This window comes from Chelonoidis abingdonii, chromosome 9 (assembly GCF_003597395.2).
Source record: "Chelonoidis abingdonii isolate Lonesome George chromosome 9, CheloAbing_2.0, whole genome shotgun sequence".
In the NCBI taxonomy this organism is placed as follows: domain Eukaryota; kingdom Metazoa; phylum Chordata; order Testudines; family Testudinidae; genus Chelonoidis; species Chelonoidis abingdonii.
In genome coordinates this window covers 73,833,907-73,854,936 of record NC_133777.1, presented here as the reverse complement: position 1 = coordinate 73,854,936, position 21,030 = coordinate 73,833,907, and the positions used below count along the sequence as shown (strand labels likewise).

At 42.7% G+C, this 21,030-nt stretch overlaps 2 protein-coding genes across 3 annotated transcripts in view; both read right to left on the bottom strand.

Annotated features, from left to right (window-relative positions):
- The window catches only part of SV2B (synaptic vesicle glycoprotein 2B), a 769,788-nt gene that overhangs the window by 235,417 nt on the left and 513,341 nt on the right, over positions 1-21,030 (bottom strand). The window lies entirely within an intron of this gene.
- The window catches only part of SLCO3A1 (solute carrier organic anion transporter family member 3A1), a 214,690-nt gene continuing 198,698 nt past the window's right edge, over positions 5,039-21,030 (bottom strand). For both annotated transcript variants that reach the window (XM_032783005.2, XM_032783006.2), the window contains 2 exons: positions 19,803-19,867; positions 5,039-14,678 (listed from right to left, as the gene is read on the bottom strand). In XM_032783005.2, the coding sequence (XP_032638896.1) occupies positions 14,299-14,678; positions 19,803-19,867 (445 nt within the window). In that variant the 3' untranslated portion in view covers positions 5,039-14,298. The remainder of the gene's footprint in view (positions 14,679-19,802; positions 19,868-21,030) is intronic.

Genomic DNA, 21,030 nt, shown 5'->3' with positions numbered 1-21,030 from the left:
TTAACTCCACTGGCCTCATCCTTCCCTTTGCTCCCCTCCAACTCCCCATGACTTGCTCTTGTTTCCTCTGAGTAAGATGGTAGGGGGCTGCTAATGCTGATTGGAGTTCTTTTCTACTCAGAGGACCAGTCCATCCCTTCAGAGAGGAGCGAATCATTCACATCTTTCCTATTTTTCTGAATTTATTACTTAAAATCATTTGCTATTCTTGGTCTGTTGACCACCTGTCAGCAGTTTACTGTGAGATCTGAGATCTGAGCTGGAGTGGTTAGTTTTGATTGGCCACGTAGATAACATGGTATATTTCTGTTCCGTGACTGGCTGGACCGAACTCTTAGAATCAGATTTCTATTGCAAATGCTCATGATTTCAAAATTTGCTTTGTGTACAGTACTGGCTTGTAACCTGCTGTTTGCATGAACATTCCTGTCAATCAACTCACCCTCTAGAATATGCACAGGAAGCAAACACAACAGGGGCATAAACACAGGCAAAGCAAATTCTTTTCAACATTGGAATGAATATTCCCAGCAAACATTTCATGGCATTTGCCCAGCTTTGCTCTTCTGTAGTAAAGAAACTACATTTTAGGAGGATTGTCAAGTTCTGTGCAGATTCAACAGTTTCTGCTGGGCTGGTTGCTGAATACACATTGCGTGTGTTTTGGGGCTATTTCAAGTTACTTTTGCATTGGCAGAAAGGGATAAAATGTGGCTTAGCTGGGGCCAGCCCTCCCTTGAGAACCCCCTGCACCAGACCCAGACTGTGCAGTAGAGAATCCCCACACAAACTCTGGAGTCACTATGGCACAGTGGTGCCTCTCCCCTCTCACCAGCTATGTGGTGGTGATGTTGGCAGGCCAGGTGCTAGCTCATGCCAAGGTCCCCATATCTCAACTGAACACTGATAAATACACAGCTGGAGTCAGGCTGGTTCACCTGTGTGCTAGTATTGTTAAAACAGACATTAGAATTATAAGAATGTGTTTAGCGCTTAGCCGTTATTAAATGCGCGTGAGTTGCTGCATGCATTAATCTCACTTATCACATTTGTATCCAGGGGCGGCTCTAGCTTTTTTATCGCCCCAAGCACGGCAGGCAGGCTGCCTTTGGCGGCTTGCCTGCAGGAGGTCCGCCAGTCCCGCAGATTCGGCATACCCGCCGCTGAATTGCCACTGAATCTGTGGGACCGGTGGACTTCCCGCAGGCAAGCCACTGAAGACAGCCTGACTGCCACCCTCACAGCGACCGGCAGGGCGCCTGCTGCGGCTTGCCGCCCCAGGTACCCACTGGGGGTGCTGCTGCCTGGAGCCACCGCTGTTTGTATCTCATACTGTAAGGTAATATTTGAGAGGTTGTACCACTAGCCTTAGTGACAGTGAAAACCACTAGAGAGGAGAGAGAGATTAATTAGTGTGAGGGGCTGATCTTCAACAGAAGGAATGGTCTATAGCAGGGATTGGCAACCTTTGTCATGCAGCCTGTCAGGGAAATCCGCTGGCGGGCCAGGATGGTTTGTTTACCTGCAGTGCCCGCAGGTTCGGCCGATTGCAGCTCCCACTGGTCGCAGTTCACCACTCCAGGCCAATGGAGGCTGTGGGAAGCGGTGCGGGCCAAGGGACACTCTGGCCACTGCTTCTCAAAGGCCCCATTGGCCTGGAATGGTGAACCGCAGCCCGTGGGAGCTGTGATTGGCCAAAACTGTGGATGCTACAAGTAAACAAACAGTCCCGGCCTGCTGGCAGATTTCTCTGATGGGCCGTGTGCCAAAAGTTGCCGATCCCTGGTCTATAGACACCAGACAGACTATTGTGGGAGGTTGCAACCGGAATTTTCCTACATGCTGTCTACAAGAGGAAAAAAGACTTCAGTTGTTCTGCACTCCTTCCTGCGAAGATGAGTCATGCAACAGGACTCCTCCCACCAGCTGAACTTGAAGCTCAGAGCATATGGCCAGAGGGGAATAAAATCCTGAACAAGAAGGAACTGATTATTTCTATGCTGCTTGGGCTGGGGAAAAGGGGTAAGTATTTTTAGGCATAAGCAAGAGATCCCCAGCTACTTAGCCTGGGTCAGCCCTGAAGGACATATAGAGCTTGCTTATTAGGGAATCTTCTATTACCTTTCGAAACTTAAGGTTGTAACTCATTTGTGTATATATGTCGACCTGCTTTAACCTTGTAAATAACTCGTTTCCTTTCCCTATATAATAAATCTTCATATAGGTTATCATAGGATTGGCTACAAGCAGTGTCTTTGGTGTAAGATCTAAGGTGCAATTGACCTGGAGTAAGTGACTGGTCCTTTGGGAGCAGGGGTAACTTGAATATTGCTGTGATTCTTGGTGTAATAGAGCAAAAGGCAGGCTCAGCTGCGTGATGACATAGATGGAGCACCCAAGGGGAACTGACTGGGACTCTGTGTTAAGCCTGTTAAAGTGTCTGAGGGGTTTACACTCGATAATTGGCTGGTAAAATCTAAGCATAGAACTCACCACCAATTTGGGCTTTGCGCCCCGCTTCCCAACAGTCTGCCCTGAGGTTGGCACTCAGGCTCTTGAATCAGTGAAGGCAGCGTTACAGTGATCTTGGGGAGAAACTGCCAGGAGGAATTGGCCAGAGACTCTCGGATGGTCGGAGCAGAAGCATCCAAACCAAGGATCTGTGGACATTCAGACAGTTTCCAACAGTTTTTACTGGACTTTCTCTGCCCTGACCTCATTGGCTGTTTGCTCCTGCCCTCCTGCTCCTCCTCCCTCATAATCTCTTCACCTCACTTCACTTCATAGCCACTCTTCCCCCTTGCCCTATCCTCCTCATCCACTTCTCTTCCATTTTCTTTCCAGTTTGCTGATCCCCTCCTATCTGCCCCCACCCTCAAAAATCGTGGAGCTAACATGCTGTTCGCTGCCATTCCATTGTTCACACTGCTTGTGTGTTCTACCCCTTCCCTTACCCTGATCTGGCCTGTCTATTTCCCTTGGAAGCTCTTTGGACTTTCTGCTCCTCTTTGTGCAGTTCCTAGCACAGCTGGGCCCCATTCTTGGTTGGGCCTCATGTATTTCTGTGAAAAACATGATTATTAATAATACCACCACCACCACCACCAAAGCTTGGATCAGGACAAGAGGAGGTACACCACAGAGGACTAGAAGACAGAGAGGGAATTAACTTCAAAGGGCTATTTACACTGGCAATGTCTCATTTGTGGGAGAGGACCTTTCCGATTAAAATGAGTGGTGTAGCACACTCACGTATGGCACACAGCTGCTAATTAGGGAGGCCTGAGACCCGGCACATTAATCTTCTAGTCTCAAACCATTAACTTGACCAGGTGTAATATCTTCCAGTGACAAAGGTTAATAATCTGCATCCAAAACAAAGCACTTCAGTAAATACAGTTAGCTCGTTTCAGCTGCAGAGATAGCGCCATGCTGGATCTAGAATGCCCAAAACGGGCTTAAAAAGCTAAAGAAACAGCTGCAGCATGCTTAGTACTGAAGCAGCGCTCCAGCATGATAATGGAGAGACACCGTAGTGCGAGACATGCTGCTTTTGGGGTAGCATGTACCACTCAGGGCCGGACCACCTATGGGCAACGAAAAGTGGGTAGCGTCTTACACGACAGCTCAGATACTAGCCCTGGTGTTCAGATCAGATTGCAGTGTGGGTAGTTACTAGATCTGGTTTAAAAAAAAAAAAAAGTAATGCTTTCCAAGAAATGTTTTTGAACAAAACAAAATTTAATTTCATTTAATATTCTTCCCCTCACCCCCCTGCATTTTCAGGGGTTTTTTTTGGGCGGGGGAGGCAATCAATTCCAATAAAAATGTTTTGATTCAAACTGAATGGAAGAGAAACTGAAATATTCTGGCTTTCAGTCTTTGTTGATTTGTTTTTGTTTTTTTACCCTTTTCCTCACCAGAAAAGGGCAGAAGGGAGAGAAAACAGAAGAGAAACAAAACAAAACCACTTAAAAACAGTAATTCCACTGCAGTTGAACTAAAATGAACATTTCTTATTTGCATCATTTTGTCAAAAACTGGAAAATTTAGATTTAATTTTTTCACAAAAAGTGTAATATAGTTTAAACAGGCATTTTTCATTGGTTAAGAATTGATGCCAAATGTTTGCCCATCCCTAGCTGTTACCATTCACTCTGTGTTGCTAACAGGATATAAGCGTCTCACACCAAACCCTGTCCTAGTCTGTGTAGCATTGCTTGGCTCCATGACACAGCTTCCCACAGAGTCTACTAACAAGGAAGGAATTGCCTAGTTCACTAGACAACAGTAAATGGTACAAGTGTGGAGTCACCCTCCTGGCTCCCCAGCCCCATTGACTTGAGCCCTCAGGGGCAATTGGACCAAACTTACCTTCCTTCCCCTCTCTCAGGTAAGACCCCTTGCTGGAGATGAAAAGAGATGCACGGCGCAAAAGTTGGAGGAAGAATATCTGAGGCATCCAGTGTGACTCTCCCATGACGCTTTGCAAGGCTCAGCCCACGTTGTCACTTTGATTTGTTTTTAGCATGAGGAAAGACTTTGCTTCTCATTAGTTGAACTGACATGAATGAAAAGCTGAATAATTGAGAGTTTAATTAGCTGAGTCAGCAATCTTGCCCCTCTCACCCAGACCCCTTAAATGCCCATCTCCCATCACCTGTGAACCTCCTCACTCTCCATCACATTCCAGTAAGCTCTAGTTCACTCTTCCTGCAAATCTCCAGTAGGCTCCAGTTCCTTCCCTCCCTCCCTCCATAAAACCTTCCACTAGAACCCAACTGCCTCTTCTTCCTTTCAATAGTCCCCTGCTACAATCTTCCTTGTGTCCCTTCAATATGCCCAGTCCCTCCTCAGGACTTTCCAGACCCCTCCTCTTTCACCATGATCTTTCAAAAGGACCTGGACTCACACCCACTTGTACCTTAAAATCTCTGTTGTTGGGGATGGGAGCTCTCTGGCAGAGGTACCCTGACAGCCCAGCCAGCCAAGAACCAAATAAGAGGAATGCCAAGGAGATCACTCACCGAGACAGAAGAAGAATGAAAATAGTGCTTTTAATATAATTTACAGTGAACTTACAGTATGTATTTCACATCACATTTCTAAACTGCTTATCTCGAAAATATAAGCTGCAAAAATACAGAATGCAGTACTCAAAATATACTGAGCATGTAGTTTCTTTTTGTTTCTTCTCTCTCTCCCTCCCCCCCATCCCCCAAATCAATAGTACAGTGCAATATTTCCTTTTCCAAACCAGGTTGGGAATTTATTTAGAAAGTGCTGCTAAAAAGCCCTCAAAATCAGAAGCAGTCCAGACAGCACATTTCAAAGAATTTTTAAAAGAATCCCTCTCCTCTGGCACAATAGCAATGGATTAACATATAGCCCAAGGTGAGCAAAGTCATCAAGGTTCCAGGGCAGGAAGTTGCAGGTCACTTGTGATATGACCTCCTGGAAACGGATGTGGCATCAGCCTATGCAGAGATGTTCTTGCACAAAAAGACAGGGTGGCATATACAGGGGGTTCTAAGTGGAGAGAGAGAAGTGTGTGGAAGGCTTGCATGTTCTTAAGCACAGTAACTTCCATTCAGCCATCTTGCATGGGCAGCAGGGAGACCTCTGTGGAAGAGGAAGTGTCTCATGGGCATGGCTAGCGCTTGTCTGACAGAATCATAGAAATGTAGGGCTGGAAGGAACCTCGAGAGGTCTACAAGTCCAGCTTCCTGTGCTGGGGCAGGACCAAGTAAACCTAGATCATCCCTGATAGGTGTTTGTCCAACTTTTTCTTAAAAGTCTCCAATGATGGGAATTCCACAACCTCTCTTAGCAGCCTATTCCAGAGCTTAACAACTCTGATATTTAGAAAGCTTTTCCTAATATCTAACCTAAAACTTCCTTGGTGCAGATTAAGTCCTACATCCAGTGAACACGGAGAACAATTGACCATCATCCTCTTAGTAACAGCCCTTAACATATTTTAAAACTTATCAAATCACCCCTTAGTCTTCTTTTCTCAAGACCAAACATGCCCAGTCTTTTTTAACCTTTCCTCAGAGGTCAGGTTTCTAAACCTTTTATCATTTGTGTTGTTCTCCTCTGGACTCTCTCCAATTTGTCAACATCTTTCCTAAGGTGTGGCACCAAGAACCGGACACAGTACTCCAGCTGAGTCCTCACCAGTGTCAAGTAGAGCAGGACAATTAGCTCCCTGGCTTACATATGACACTCCTGATAACACACTCCAGAATGATTTTAGCCATTTTTAGCTAATAGAAGATCTCATGCACTTGAGGATGTCACCCAAGGAAGGTCTCATACCCAAGAGCAGTGGCATCAAAGTTTTGCCAGCAAAGACATGAACTTTCTAAGAAAGGGAAAAAAAATTAAAACAAGATTCCATCAGGATTTGGAAGTTCTCTAGAAGGGCAAACGTTGCTGACTGGGGCATGTGGCAAGTCTTCTGCATCTTAACACATTGGCATTTTGTGCCCTCTAGTTTCATGGAGCAAAAGATAAGGAGGAGAAAATGGAGGCAGGGAATAGAAGTCTCTAAAGTTCCCATTTGCTTAAAAGCCTGCAATGTTTGCTGCAGCCCCGGAGGGACTAGCTGCCTGAGTCAGATCAGGGAAGCTGGTTTCTCAACCTGCTCTGAGCTTAACGCTCCCACTCTATTCAGCTGGAGCTACAACTGACAGATCTCAGGGGATCTGGAGAGTAATGAGGTCACATTGGCCTGGCAAACTTTCCCTACCATTAACCCCCTGCATAAAGAAAACAATGAAAGAGAAATCAGATCTCTAATAACATTGCTTTTCCCATCATCATGAATGAGACTGACCAGTTCAGGCTGGAAATAGTAGCTCTACTCACTGCCACTTTAACTGAATAGCTGCTCTTTCTTGTACAAATCGGCTGCCTGGTTGAGGTTCAGATGGTGCTCATGTATCGTACATATGGCAAAGCAATGCCATATATATATATGCAGTGTTTTCCCATTGAATGCCTTTGACATATTTCTATCTTACACAGCCACAAACATTCCCAGGTCTGGAATGGTTTTAAACCCATATAGCAAGAGGAGAAATGTTGTTGTTGTGGGTTGCATCAAAAAATCTAATGAACACCAAATTTCTGATACTTTATTGACATGGTAATCACGTATAATACAATGCAAAACAACACAGCGTTCCATTTCAATGGTAGGCACTATGGGTTTACAAAGGTCACAGTTCTTCTCCCCTAGCCAGTTGGGCAGTGCACCAAAGAGAAACAAGAGATAGCATTTTCAAGCAAAAGTGACCTTGTCCCAGGGCCACTGGACTTCCCTGTTCAGCTCTGATCTAGGACAGATGCTTCCCAGGTGTGGATGATGGGAACTGCTTTCATGCACTAAGGAATAAGACGAAATGGCTAGAACTCTCCAGCAAGTGGAAATGTCGGGGAGCCACCAGAGCATTCAGGTCTGGCTGAAAGCGTCACAGACTAGAGGAGAAGGGTTGTATCTTTATTCGAGTTTGTGTTAGTAAGAGTCACAAGGACCCCAAAAGACAACACTGAGATATGGGTTGACAATGGTAAATGCATCAAGGTTTGTGAGAGACGACTCTGTAGGAAGGATAAAGCATTTTGAAAGGTAAAAAGTTTGGGGAAAGAGGAAAGATACCTCTTTGTTGTCCTGATTGACAACCTGGTTAGGTAGATGGCCTATGACATGTTAGGCCTTTCACGATGCTGACTTCTACGAGTCTATTGTGCCTGATATTATAGCTGTACAAACAGTGCAAACAGATTTCCACAAATACTTAACTTTTGGCACCAGTTTGCTTTGCCAGTGTTCATGACCCTATTGTGGTTGCTTTCTGTGATTATTCTAATGAAGGGACTAACTGGCAAAAATGTTCTCAGAACCAGAAAAATTTAAGCAGCTATTCATGTACCTGAACAGTGAATTTTTAGAGTCAGATCCTCAGCTGGTATCAATTGGCCTAATTTCAATAGAACTATGCTCATTTATACCAGCGAAGGATCTGACCCTGGACTCCTAATCATGAATAGATGCACCAAAACCCCAATTCTAAAATTACATTCATCTGGTTTGGAAACAGAAACATCCTGCCTGCCTAACATGTCCAATCAAAATTAACCAACCCATGCCAAGTATCAAATATTCTTAAAAAGTGGTTCATAATTAATCTACAGGTGAAGGATTATATGCAGAAATTTTTGGCATATAAATTAGAGAAGTTTTAAAGCTATTCACTGACAATTCACAAAGGGGGTGGGATGGAAATGGAAATTCAGCTAATAAATTATTTGTCCAGCTTTTTCTGGCGTGTTTCTTATTGCTTATTGCCAGCGGTGGCATTCACTTCATGGAGAATCCCTCTAAAAATTGTTGCACTTGAAATTGTTGGACTATAACCGGTATTTTCCTTTTTTATGGGGACTCCTCACATCAGACTGTGACTGTCTGCTTCAGCTCACTTGACAATTGGCAGCTTTTGTTCATAATTTTATCTCTTTTCTTTAATCACAAGGATAATGTACATTTTTTACTCATTCCAAGGAAAAGAACATGACTATTTTGCTCATAATTACACAGAGCCTGCCCCTGCCCCATTGAATTCGGGTAACAAGATCAAAGCCAAAGATTTTACTAGGCAACACAAGTTAAAGGAAAAATACCCAATATCTAAAAATTATCTAGAGAGTATGTTCGAGTGAAGCAATTGAGTTAAGGCTTGCATTTGCTGGAAAAGTCAGTGGAATAATGGAAAAATGTCATTCACAGCTTATAAGAAATGACAGATTTAATGTGTAAAAGCAAGAAAAAATGGGTCATGTTTTTAGTGTAGCTGATGGGCCGAAACCAAATGAGATGTTCTGGTCTCTCAAGCCAGTGTAAATGACAGTGTTAATGTCTTTGAACAGAGATTATTGGCTTGATAGGACTGCATTTCGTTATTTGCATTTGACATCGTTAAGTGGGGGTGGAAAGGCACCACCTAGGGAAAGGAACTTTAACTGTCCTTTGCAAAATTACTGGTGTGAAATTCAGGCTGGTGAAAGAGCCCAGTGGACAGCCTGGAAGAGATGCCTAAAGGTTGAGGCTTTGAAATGGGGCTAAGACAGTTAGATGCCCAAATCCCATTGAAGGCCAGCTGAAGTTGGGTGCCTAATTCTTGTGGGGACCTCTAAAAACCCTCTCATTGTCATGTCTTCCCTTCTAGAGTCGGTCTGATCCATCATAAGATCACACCAAGCTGGGCTTATACCAAGTAACAATCAGTGGCTCTCTTCCCTTCAGTCTGCATGCTCATTTACAGGAAGTGTATTTTGCTATCTCTAAGCAAGAACATATTGCAGGGACTGAAACTGCCAAGTCACAGAAAACTGAGAGTGCCACAACCGTCCAGGATGGAAACCCCACTCTGCAGAATGGTGAGTCATGACCAGAGTAGGTAACAAGGGAGCAAGTGAACTTTGTTTTAGACAAGGAGAAGAGCGCAGGGGCCTTTGCCAGTTCACTCTTGCTCTCTGAAAGGTCAAAGCAGCTCAGAATCATGACCTTTATTGATTATACTTAGGAGGTGCTTTTCCAGAGCCCCAGGCACAAAGAAATGGTGTGAACTTTGCATACATTAATCACATCTAGAGAGCGAGAATGTGTGCGTGTGATTTGGAAGCCTCATATCTCTAAAGATGGTTCATGTGACATTAGGGAGGGATATATGTGGATAGCTGGCTTTAAAGGCAGAGTGGGAATTTGTTTGGAAACCTCTCTGAACAAAGAACAAAAAAAAAAGCAATTCAGTCCTATAAGGCATTTGCCTAAGGGCTTTTAAAACCAATTTTCCCCACTCCCTCTGATAAAAACAAAACAACGCATCTAGATCATCTGAATCACAGGGAAGTGCTGAGCCCAACATGTCCAGCTGTGAGAAATAGTCTTGAACAGCAGCAGCAACAGACTCTGTCTCCTGGTAAAGTTTCACAGCTCACAGTGTTGGTAGCCTTGAGGTTGCCTCTGGGTCTGTTGTGGAATGAGACTGCTGATTGCTAAATTGAGTTTGCTTTCCCTCCCAAGACACTGTGCACCCTGGGAGAAAGTACAGTTGCCTGATGCAGAAAGGTGTGGATAAGATGCACAGTCCTTAGCATCCCTTTAGTTAATGAAAAATTGGGGATGACACTGCATTTTGAAGGGAGAATATAAAGATTGTCTAAAAATTTTCTTAAAAGATTTTTTTTTACATGCCCTAGCTATTTGGATATTCTTAAATCCCTCTTCAAACGTCTGCTCACTCCACCATTTCATTTTTTAACCATTGCTATTTCAACTCCCTGGGAGTGAATTCCTTCTCTCGCCCATGAGGATCATATCCTGTTCAGACAGGATAACGGTAGCATGACAGCTGAGATTTGATGCCTCGAATGCATGGGCTCTCCAGAGAGTATTGAACAGGGGGAAGTGGGTAGGTTTGGCTTGGTAATTCAAGTGATCTTAAAATCCACATCATGTCATCATGCAACCAAAACCCTGGGGAAGGTAGGCTGGGAATTTGAATGGAAAGATGTCTCCTCCTCCCGAGAATGCTCTTTGCTCTGGTGAAATGCACAAATAGGTGAGGCAGGGACTTTGAAAGATGATTTCCACAAGTATAAAGGGATGGTCTCAAAATGCACCACGTCATTTAAAAAGCCCAATGTGCAAAGTACTAATGGCCTGATTCTGCTCTCACTTGTACCACTTTCACACTGGGCACCCCACTACACCGATTTCATTGGAGCCACTCCTGGTTTACATCTGTGAGAGTGAGAAGAGAATTGAGCTCCAAATGGTATGTTCCATTTCCCAAAATATCTCCTGAGAAGGCTGTCACCAGGCAGCAAAGCACAGGGTTTGGGGGCATTGCTGAATCTGAGATAGGCTTCAACAAAAAACCTGAATCCAAAAGGCCCTGAACCTGGGGGGAATGTAGGATCTGAGCTTCAGAACTTGAGGTTTGCCTCTGCTTTCTCCTCTCAGGAAGAGAATCTTTCCAGTTCCATCTCCTGCATGGTTAAGTTATTTTTGAAAAAAGAAGTGAAGTACCTCCCTAAAGCTATGGGGTGTAGGAGGCTGAGCTGAGATTATTCACCCCTGATTGTACAATTAAAAGTAGGGAACACACAAAACTGGCTTGGGACTTTGAAATCAGCAAAGCAAAGCAAAAGCTGGGGCACTCTGAGTATTTGGTTTCATGTTTTGTTTTACATGCATGGATACACCTCCTTCCCCTGTGACAGCACCAAAACTCTATGAATAAAGCCCTTGATGATACTGAGATCTGATGCTTCCTAAAAAAACAGAGCTTCCCAAAACCAATGTTATCAAAAGAAAAACAGAAAATCACGACTACACAAGATACAAAATAATTAGGCACAAAAGTAATAAAACAACCCAGCTCAGGCTGAGCTTTCCATACACAACCAAGAAATCAGATTAAGATTAAAAAAAAAGCAAAAATAAAAAAAATTCCCCAAACAAACAAGTGAAGCGACAGTTCGTGCTTTGCAATCTTGTTTTCTGTAACACTGGTCAGATGGGCTTTTGATTGTACATTCAAATACTGACAAACCACAGCTCTAGAATTCGCCTTTCAGTTTGTTTTGCATGTTATTCTCATTCACTCTGGATTTTTAGAGAAAAAAAATCCAAACTGCAAACGGGTTTATAGATTTTCAGGAAATCAGGCATTGCAACAGGTTGTTTGTGATGTGTGCATAGTATAAAACTCTGAGCTAGCATCTGAAAAAGGCGGCATTCTATCAGCAATAACATTTCAAAATAAGGAAAACTGTACAGAAAGATTTCAAAGGCTTATACTTGACAATTATACATATTTTATGAGACAGTTATGCAACCTGTCCCTTTGTTTAATTCATTGGTTTATGGATGCAGTATCTCTATTTTAGCAGACAGGATAAAATAAACGGATCTAAATATTGTGGTTTAAAAGCATCCTTTACCACCCAATAGATACAAATGGCACTGCATAATGCTCCTTTCCCCCCCACTGCACTCCTCTCTTTATCAAATCATTCTGTACAAGGCTCCAAGCCAAGAATAAAAACCATATATAGTTACAATATTGGTTGAGTATTTGGCACAGTGCAGTTTATTTGATTTGCTGGGTTCCTTGCCCTTACTGTTGCTGAACATTTAATGCAGTGCATAAATTACAAAACACACCGGTAAAGTAAGTCAGCTGGAAGCGGTCTCAGGCTGCCAGCTTTTAACTGTCTCGATTAGTGTAAGGTCTGCTAAAATGGTACTGAACATGAGTGGCAAGTTAACCTCACTGCTCCATTATGAGGATTCTGGTGTGTCCATTGCCAGTAATGAACATGCCTCTGGGAAGCTCACCCACTTCTGGGATCCATGGGAGCTACATCCTGTGACAGGTTATGCTTCTAAACGTTTGCAGGTTCACAGCAGCTTTAAAAGACAAACCAAAACCCCAAGATTTTGAATTAACAATGCTAACCCTTAAAATGCTACTGGCATTTACTCCATTGGAAACATGGCTGGTTTCAGTTACGGTTGGAGAAAATTCATTTAACACAGCCACTTTTTATTGCTTAACAGTAGGAATGCCCTGGAAAAAGATTATATAGGAAAAGTCCAATCCAGTGTCCACTGAAGTTTATAGAAAGACCCCCCTTGATTTCAAAGGACATTGGACAAGACTGTAATTCAAAAGATAATGCTAGTTCTTCCCCAGGATCCATGGGGGCAGCTCCTATACAATTTGGGTGGGATTTTCAAAAGTACTCAGTGTTGCCCTAACTCTGGTCCAAGTGAGTAATGGGTTAATATGAGCAATGGGTTAATGAGCAATATTGGGTGCTTTTGAAAATTCTGCCCCTTTATGGGAACCCTGAATGCAACTCCAGGGGCAACATCTGGCCCATAATATGTCACATCCTGCATTGTTTCCCCATGAGGGGTCTCCTTGAAATTAATTGGACTACTCGTGAATAGAAATTGTCTGAGTAAGGGTTGCAGGACTGGGCTCAGTATTCTCCCTCTCTCTCTCTCTCTCTCTCACACACACACACACACACTAATTTTAAGGAATACTCCCACCCAACCTTCGACTGTAAATAATATATATTTAAAAACCAGAGAGTACATAAACAAACGGTCTCTCCATCTATGTAGTCATCGAGTCATATGTCATATGAAAAAATAATCTGTAAATTATTATATCATACTAGAAAACTTTTAGTTATTTTCATAGAGACAGAGCATTCACTCTTAATCTCTTTTTAATAATGCATGTCCTCATTGGTTTGACAGTGCATCAGAACGAAGGCATACAGACTAAAAAAAAAATGCACTGGATTAGCTGAATCCCTCGCATGATGTTGTGGCATATTGAAAAGAAACTGAAAAAAAATGCAATTGGTAGAATAAATTCCCCTTATAGAACTCTGTTGGTGATTTAAGGGTTAATATAGATTTGAAAGTAGTTTAAAAAAATCTTAAAAGGATTATACAGGCAAATGTTTGAGTTTAAAAAAAATGACAGAACATTTGGCAAGTGAAAGCAAATGACTTGAACTTTACTGGGTTTTAAAGATCTGAGCACAGCCATTCACAGAGAACCGAAATCTGAGATCTGCTGGAAGGACAGTGGAGCCTTTGACCATCAATGTGCGCTGGCTAGAGGGTATACAGCATCATTCAAAGTATCTAACATGGAATCATGGCTGGTGACTGAGTGTAAGTAGTTTAATAACTCCAGCACTGTTCCCTCTTTGACATCATTGAGAGAGTGCATTGGACTTGAACAGCACCCAGACTGGCTAACCCTTTAGCCCATATTGCAGAGGTGACAGGGCTGCACAGATCCCTAATGGCATGCAGTGTCTCGAACGCTTATTCTGGAATTGCTGTTATTTGCTTGTTTCTTCTCACCAGGTGCCCAAGAATGTCCATCTGATGAGTTCTCTCACAAAACCCTGGGTTTGCAGCTCCCAATGCCCTGGCAGGTGATTCTATCCTGGAAGATTGTACCATCATCACAGGGGCTGGTACCCAACTGGAGTGGTTTGGGGTTCTCTCCAGCACTCCGATAGGATTTCAAAAATGATCCCCTTTAAAGATTGTGTTATTCTGAATCCTTGGCTCTGGTTTTTGAGAAAAGGATAAAAGTTTCCTGTTTTTTAAATTTTATTCTCTCTCTCTCTCTTTTAATTAAAAAGGTCCCATATATTATTAATATAGAGTTCATCCATCCTTAGTCACTATAAAACGGACTCCATGTTTTCACACCATTCGTGATCTTCAAGGTTATAGATAAATTTTGTCCTCTGTGACTGGTTTTGGGGCACAGAGTCCCGCCCCAGATTGTCTAGGGTGAGCGTAGAGGCAAAGAATTCACTAGTGCTGAGCCCACCTTCGTGGTTCTTGATGTATCTTTTATAGTTTTTCCTCAAGCACTGCCAGGTGGTTGTGTATAAGATGAATGCGAAAGATTTCAGGGCTATAGCAATGCTAACATACAGGTATCTATAGACGACATTGTCATACAATACGCAGGCTCCTTGCTCACCACAAAACGTGCTCCAGAACAGACATGTTGAGTCAATTCCGGCCCCAAAGATCAAGGGTGGCGGGATAAAACCTGTCAAAATAAAAGAGACATATCGCACTGTAGTGACCCTTGGGGTAAAGGGACAGGACTCGGCCATAGTGAGTGGAAAGGGGATTTTTTATGAAGGCTGATGGACACCAACAAATCTTGTGGTTCTCTCTGCATCTTTCATTCCTAGACAAACTAAACACATCTGGTGGGGACTGTCACCCCACATGATCCCCTGAAGAACTGTCCTGGGTTCAAAGGTTATGGAGGTGATCGCTCACTATCCCACAAACACCACGACTCAGTTTTATGTAGTTTGTCCTTACACTTCTGATTTGTTGTTTGAACATAGCCTATTAAGGCCGGTCACAGAGTTTCATAAAGGAGCAGAGAGGGCCTAAGCTACAAAACTTGGCTCTGGATCCAGATCAAAATGTTCATGGTGTTCACATCCAGGGTTTTGCTGAAGTCCATTTCAAAGCCTGAAATTAGCCGTGGAGTTCAGATCCAAATCCAGATCTGAACTTGCCCCAAGTTTTGAGGGTGTCCAGATCCAAGATCTAAGGAAGAGGGAGAATGATCTCTAATAAGTGCAGGGGAATGAACCTGAAAGAAAGTGATTCTGTCATTATCCCACAAAGTGAAATACCACAGCAGAACTCTCTCCTTGAATCACTGAAGTTAAGGGCAAATCAGCATTTCTCAGCTGAACTCTGCTGCGAGTGGTTTATAAAAGGGCCACGACCTTAAAGCAACGCCCAAAGTCTCATTAAACCCACACAGCAATACAATCTTTGAATTCCCCTTTCTGCTTGGATAACGCAGGGGTCTCCAGTCTTATATCATCAAATACATAAATATCTTTCATTCTGACAAGATCCACAAGTGCTTTACAAACAGTGGCCACCAAAAGAGGAGATCTAAATCCCACCTTTGAGCACATAAATTGGCATTTGCGCGCACCTAAATACCGAGCCCTTAACAATCAAAAGAAAATTCTGGATGCTCTATGTAGTAGGAATCATTTCACTCACCTCTAAGATATTTTTGGAGGGTGGAAAACAACATTTATTTAAAACTGGTTAATAACTTCACTGCTAGGGTTTAGGACAGGAAGTGAAGAAGAATATCATCTCCAATAAAACCACAGAGCCAATTTTAGGTTGGCAGAACATAATTTCTCCTATTGGAATTTGGCCAATAACACCCCATTTCCAGATACTGAGGTGACTAGAGCTTTAGAAATACGTATCTAGACAGAGAGACATATGGGCTGCACTATATGGAAGAGAGATGGTGAATTAAAGATCATGTTTCATCATTAACCTTGGATTTCTTAGCTTAAATGAGACACTGCTCCTTAGCTTGACATGAATGCCATTTCTGTGCTGTATGACAATATATGGCAGGAATACAAATACATTGGTTGCCTTCTCCTTTGCCTCTGGGATGTGAAACCTCTTTACTTCACTCTGTTAATGACTAGAACTCTGCAGATTTTTGCTTGATCTTTCACATCGGCTAATAAATGCAGAAATTATCAGGCTATGTCGGCTTTCAGTACTTCCTTGAACCAGTTATTAACACCAGAGATATAAAACAGTAAATAAAATTTGATAACTGGCTAACAAAAAGATATTCCCTTCAAATGTAAAGTGTGGTAATGCCCTGATAAATGACACTGCACAGCTTGCTATTTGTTTTCTCAATGCTTTCCAGATCAAGCTGGGTCGGTTTGCAAGTTAAAAGGTGATTTTCTTTTTAAATAAGCGCGGGCAACCACAAACTCAACCTGGGATCTGAAAATTTGGCTGGGGTGTTTCTAGAACCAAGCTAACAGATGGTGTTGATGATACACAAGGCAGAATGGAATCCAATTTACACTCCCAGTGCTGAACTGGCTCTAGAGTGCCATAATAAGAGTAAAAACTAGATGTTGGCTGATCTGAACACCCTTAAGCTCTTGGGATCTGTTTCATTGGTCCCAAGAGCCAAACCTGAAGAACATGGAAGCTGTGAATAAACTGAAGCCTTTAGGAAAAACAGCTGTGAAAGACTTTCAACTCTAGCAACCAGTTTGTGTTGTTGACCTTTTCAGGGCTATCTCCACAAGGACAAGGGCTAGAGACTTCCAACAAGTGAGACTAGACTTGACATTTAGAGTACTTTGGAATTAAGGGAGGTCTCTGACTGCAGGCTTTGTGGCCTCCAAAGCCCAGATCAATGGACACGTCTTGCACCTTCAGTGTGTCACCCTGAGTGATGCTAGGAGGCTGGATTTAAAACAAAAATATCAGAAACTCCATTGGTAGCTAGATATGGCACTTGAGCTGCATGTTTTGGGGACAAACTGCAAACACCATCTGGGAAGGGAAATGTCCAGGATCTTATTGTCATGCATAAATCTATTTGCCATTTCAGCCGTGCATAGTTAATGCTGACAGTTGCCAGTGCAATCAGGATGGAATTACCAGACATGTTTGATTTATGTCATTTGCAAATGTTTTTTCACCTTTAGCTAAGCCTGAGATGTAAAGTTCCAATCCAGATCAGAACTTCCCCAGCTACTAGGGGTATTTAGATATGCACTTTCGATTCAGGTCCTTTCAATGATAGCATATATGAAGAAGTGAGATGGTATTTAGAAAAGAATCTCCATATCAGAGCCTCTTATACAGTAGCTGCAGCTTTCAATACCATTGGGGCTCCACTAGAACTGTTTTAGTTTCTTTTCTAAGAAATCATGGTCACACTTTTATACCAAGACATTAATATGCTGCTCTATCATACCAGAATTCCTATGGAATAAGATAATACATCCAGCAGGATATCAGGAGAATTCAGTCATGTTTCATGTTATTACAGTGAATATTAAAGAGATTCAATCATGCTTTACCTCTTATTACAAAGTGTTGCACAAATTGCTGCTATATATATTTTAGTTCAGAAACTGCAGAGCTGTTTAAAGAAGCATTCTCTGTCTTACTAAAGTGTATTAACTCAGATTGCACCTCCGGGTCGTGTACCTCAGATATTTAATACTCTCCTTTGGTTCAAGAAGAAGCTATTATTGGTCGCTTTTTAAGTCTAAGCTTAAAAGTGAACTGAAAAAAGCTTTTAAAATCAATCTAGCCTCAAACCTCAAATTATTAAGGGCGAGTTTTGGATATCTCCACTCACATTGAGTAGTACCTTATCCTTTGTGTAGTCCCATAGCTGACTTCCTCCTGGATGTATTACCGTATTCCACAGGGATTCTGCTGTGACAGGGCAGCATGTGTTTTGCTACAAAAAAGAGTTACTAATAGAAGAGTAAGATGCAGCTAATGTAAGAATAAGGGGGGAGGGATAGCTCAGTGGTTTGAGCATTAGCCTGATTAAACTCAGGGTTGTGAGTTCAATCCTTGAAGGGGACATGTAGGGATCTGGGGCAAAAATCTGTCTCAAGATTGGTCCTGCTTTGAGCAGGGGGTTGGTCTAGATGACCTCCTGAAGTCCCTTCCAACCCCGATATTCTGTGATTCTATCTTATCCCAAGTATGGGCAGCAGAACCTAGCCCTCACAGAATTACACATGCAGACTTCTCAAACAATAATAATAAGCTACAATAACACAAAATTAGTAACTACCATCCAAAATACATTTACATTTAGAATGCAAAATCAAAAAGCATCTTCCTTCCCTTGCTTAACTGCCAGATCCTGCATTTGGGATTCTGCATTCAACCTTCAAGAGCTGAGAACAGGACAACAACCTAAAGCAGTATGGACAGCAAAAGGAAACACTGTGTGTTAAGGGCCTGATACAAAGTCCAAGCAAGTCAACCAGAAGACTCCCAGTGATTTTCATGGGCTTTGGATCAGCCACCAAAGACTTGCAGTGTTTTCTTCTTCTCTGAGCAAAGCATTAAGCTTTTGATGAGGGAGTGCATTTCAGACCTTTGACCAGTGCTGAAAGATTCCCATTCAAGTCAGTGGAAGCTGGATTGGGCCTTTATGCTCATGCAATTCACTGGCTCCTGGAGAAAAACCTGGCACCCGAATTCTGATGCAAAATAAGGACCTTGCACTCAGAGACCATTCAGAGGGATATATGGGACTGTGGGGTTTTCAACCCCTCTCTATGAGAGAAAACAGGCTGCCCTGGTGAAGGCCAATGAACTGCACAAGTAAATAATCACCTAACAGAGAAGAAACGAGCAGCCAAATCATGACGGGCTTCATTGGAATAATGGCATTTGCGTCTATACCACACTGTCATGGTATGGGGTAAAATCCTTCTACTACAACCACATAGTGGATGGATCCACACTGCAAAAAACTTAGGTTGAGGCAGATTCTGACTCCCATTGATCTGTACCTTGCTCAGTGAAATCACTGGGAGCACTCATAGAATAAGGGACTATTCAGCTTCTACTGGGTGAGAATGAAATCTGTCCCACTGGATCTGCAGAAACCCACGAGTAGAATACCAACAGAACACATCCAGAGCAATGAATAGGACAGAATTTGGTCCAAAGTTCTGAGAAACAGGGGCTGTGCTTTTAAGCCTGCTCTCCTACAGTCATCCCGTTACAAAGGATGAAACAATTACAGATAACGTTTTCACTTTTATTCATGCATGAAGAGGCATACATTGATCCAATGGTTTGACCAAATGTATTTTAATGGGAGATTAAGCCAGGTGACAGCATTAAGGTTCAGCCTGTTTTTTTCCCCCCTTTTGTTTTCCTCCTCCCAGAGACCAGGAGGACTCAGCTGCCACCCAATGGAGTAACAAAGCTCCTGTCCTCAAAGTGTTGTGAAATTGTTTATCCCTGTAAGTCAGCAGCACAATAAAAAAGTAATTTCACAAGCTGCTGACATGTTAATAATGACTGTGGAGAATTAACTAGTTGGGAGGGAGGGTTTCGCACTCAACACTATGATTTCCAACGTGAGCGTGACTGAAATGGCAGGAGAGGCATGGGCCATGACCCTTGGAGACCTTTCTAGCCGCACTGCAGAGAAAGGGCTTGGATCTACCGGGTTCAGACCCCACTGATAAATGACAGCACTGGACAGGCGTTCAACATCCAAAGGGGGAGAAATCAATGGACACTCACACCTTGACACACATAAAAACATTAGGGTGCCGAGGAAGAAAGAAAAAATCACTGCACGTACCTAGCAAACGGAGCAGCAGGAAAAGCACCCCCAAAGCATAAGACTTAAGTTCAGGGCTCACTGTTCTGTACAGGGGAGAAAGGGAGAGAGAGAAATTGATTGTTAACATACTGCTTTAATTAACAAACCTGTCACTGTGCTTTGCTGTCAATCAGGATGCCACTGTCACCTCTTCAGAAAATCATTAAGAGGCTTCTTTTCTTTTCTTCCCCCTTGGTCCAACTGCCTGAAACCTGAAAAATAATTGCAACTGCAGCCGCATGATGGGTTCTGGAATTTAGCTGCGTTGTTAATAATGGGAACTAATCTTGTCATTGGAAGGAAAAAAAAATGCAAATCCCATCCCAGTAAATTATCATTTATAGAATCCCTGTATTACCTTTCAGGCCTCGGATGCTCTGAATCAGCAGGATATAAACCAACAAAATTCTTTTTCTTATAACTTAACTGTGTGTGAGATGGGGTAGGGCGGAATGTGGGTGAAATAGCAGAGAGGACAAATGACCAACTTGTCATTCCCAGGTCCAGCTATTAAAATCAGCTAGATCAGCAAAGGTTGATACACCGACCTGCCCATACAGGGTGATGTTTTTGAAAGTGAGATTTGTTTCTGATTAGTTTTAAATTGGGAAGATAATAGGCCAGGCTAATACACTTTTAATGTAACCCACTCTGTCTGTCTGGCATTAATTTCTGAAGACACCTTAAAAACAAGAATTAACTTCCCATTCACATAATTCATATGATGCTATAGGCCAAAGTCATGCCACTGGTATAAACCCACTGAAGTCACTGGAATTTAACCAGGGATTAATTTGATCATGAACATGCATTCTCTTATTCAGCATTTTACGTTCCAACCCCTTTCATCAGGGGTTCAGGGAAGCAGGGCAATGAACCCCTGATGAAAGGGGTCTGTGTTGAGAGGAAACTTAAAAGCGTCAGGTCCCTGCTTCTATTAATCCCCTGTTAGGTGTTGTTAGTGACACCTGTGCTTGAAACGGGTACCGCTGTACATGTGCAATGGAGGGGAATAGCCTTTTGAAAGTCATCCAGTCTTGATTTAAAAAGACTTCAAGTGATGAAAAATGCTCCTCAACACTTTCAAAGGCATTCCAGTGGCTAATGGCCTGGCTCAAGGGAGGTCCTGTGAAAGGGAGGGAAAGGGAACAGAGGGTTACCAAACGTAACTTCTGTCAGTTTTCTTACATAGGTTGTTGTGTTTTGG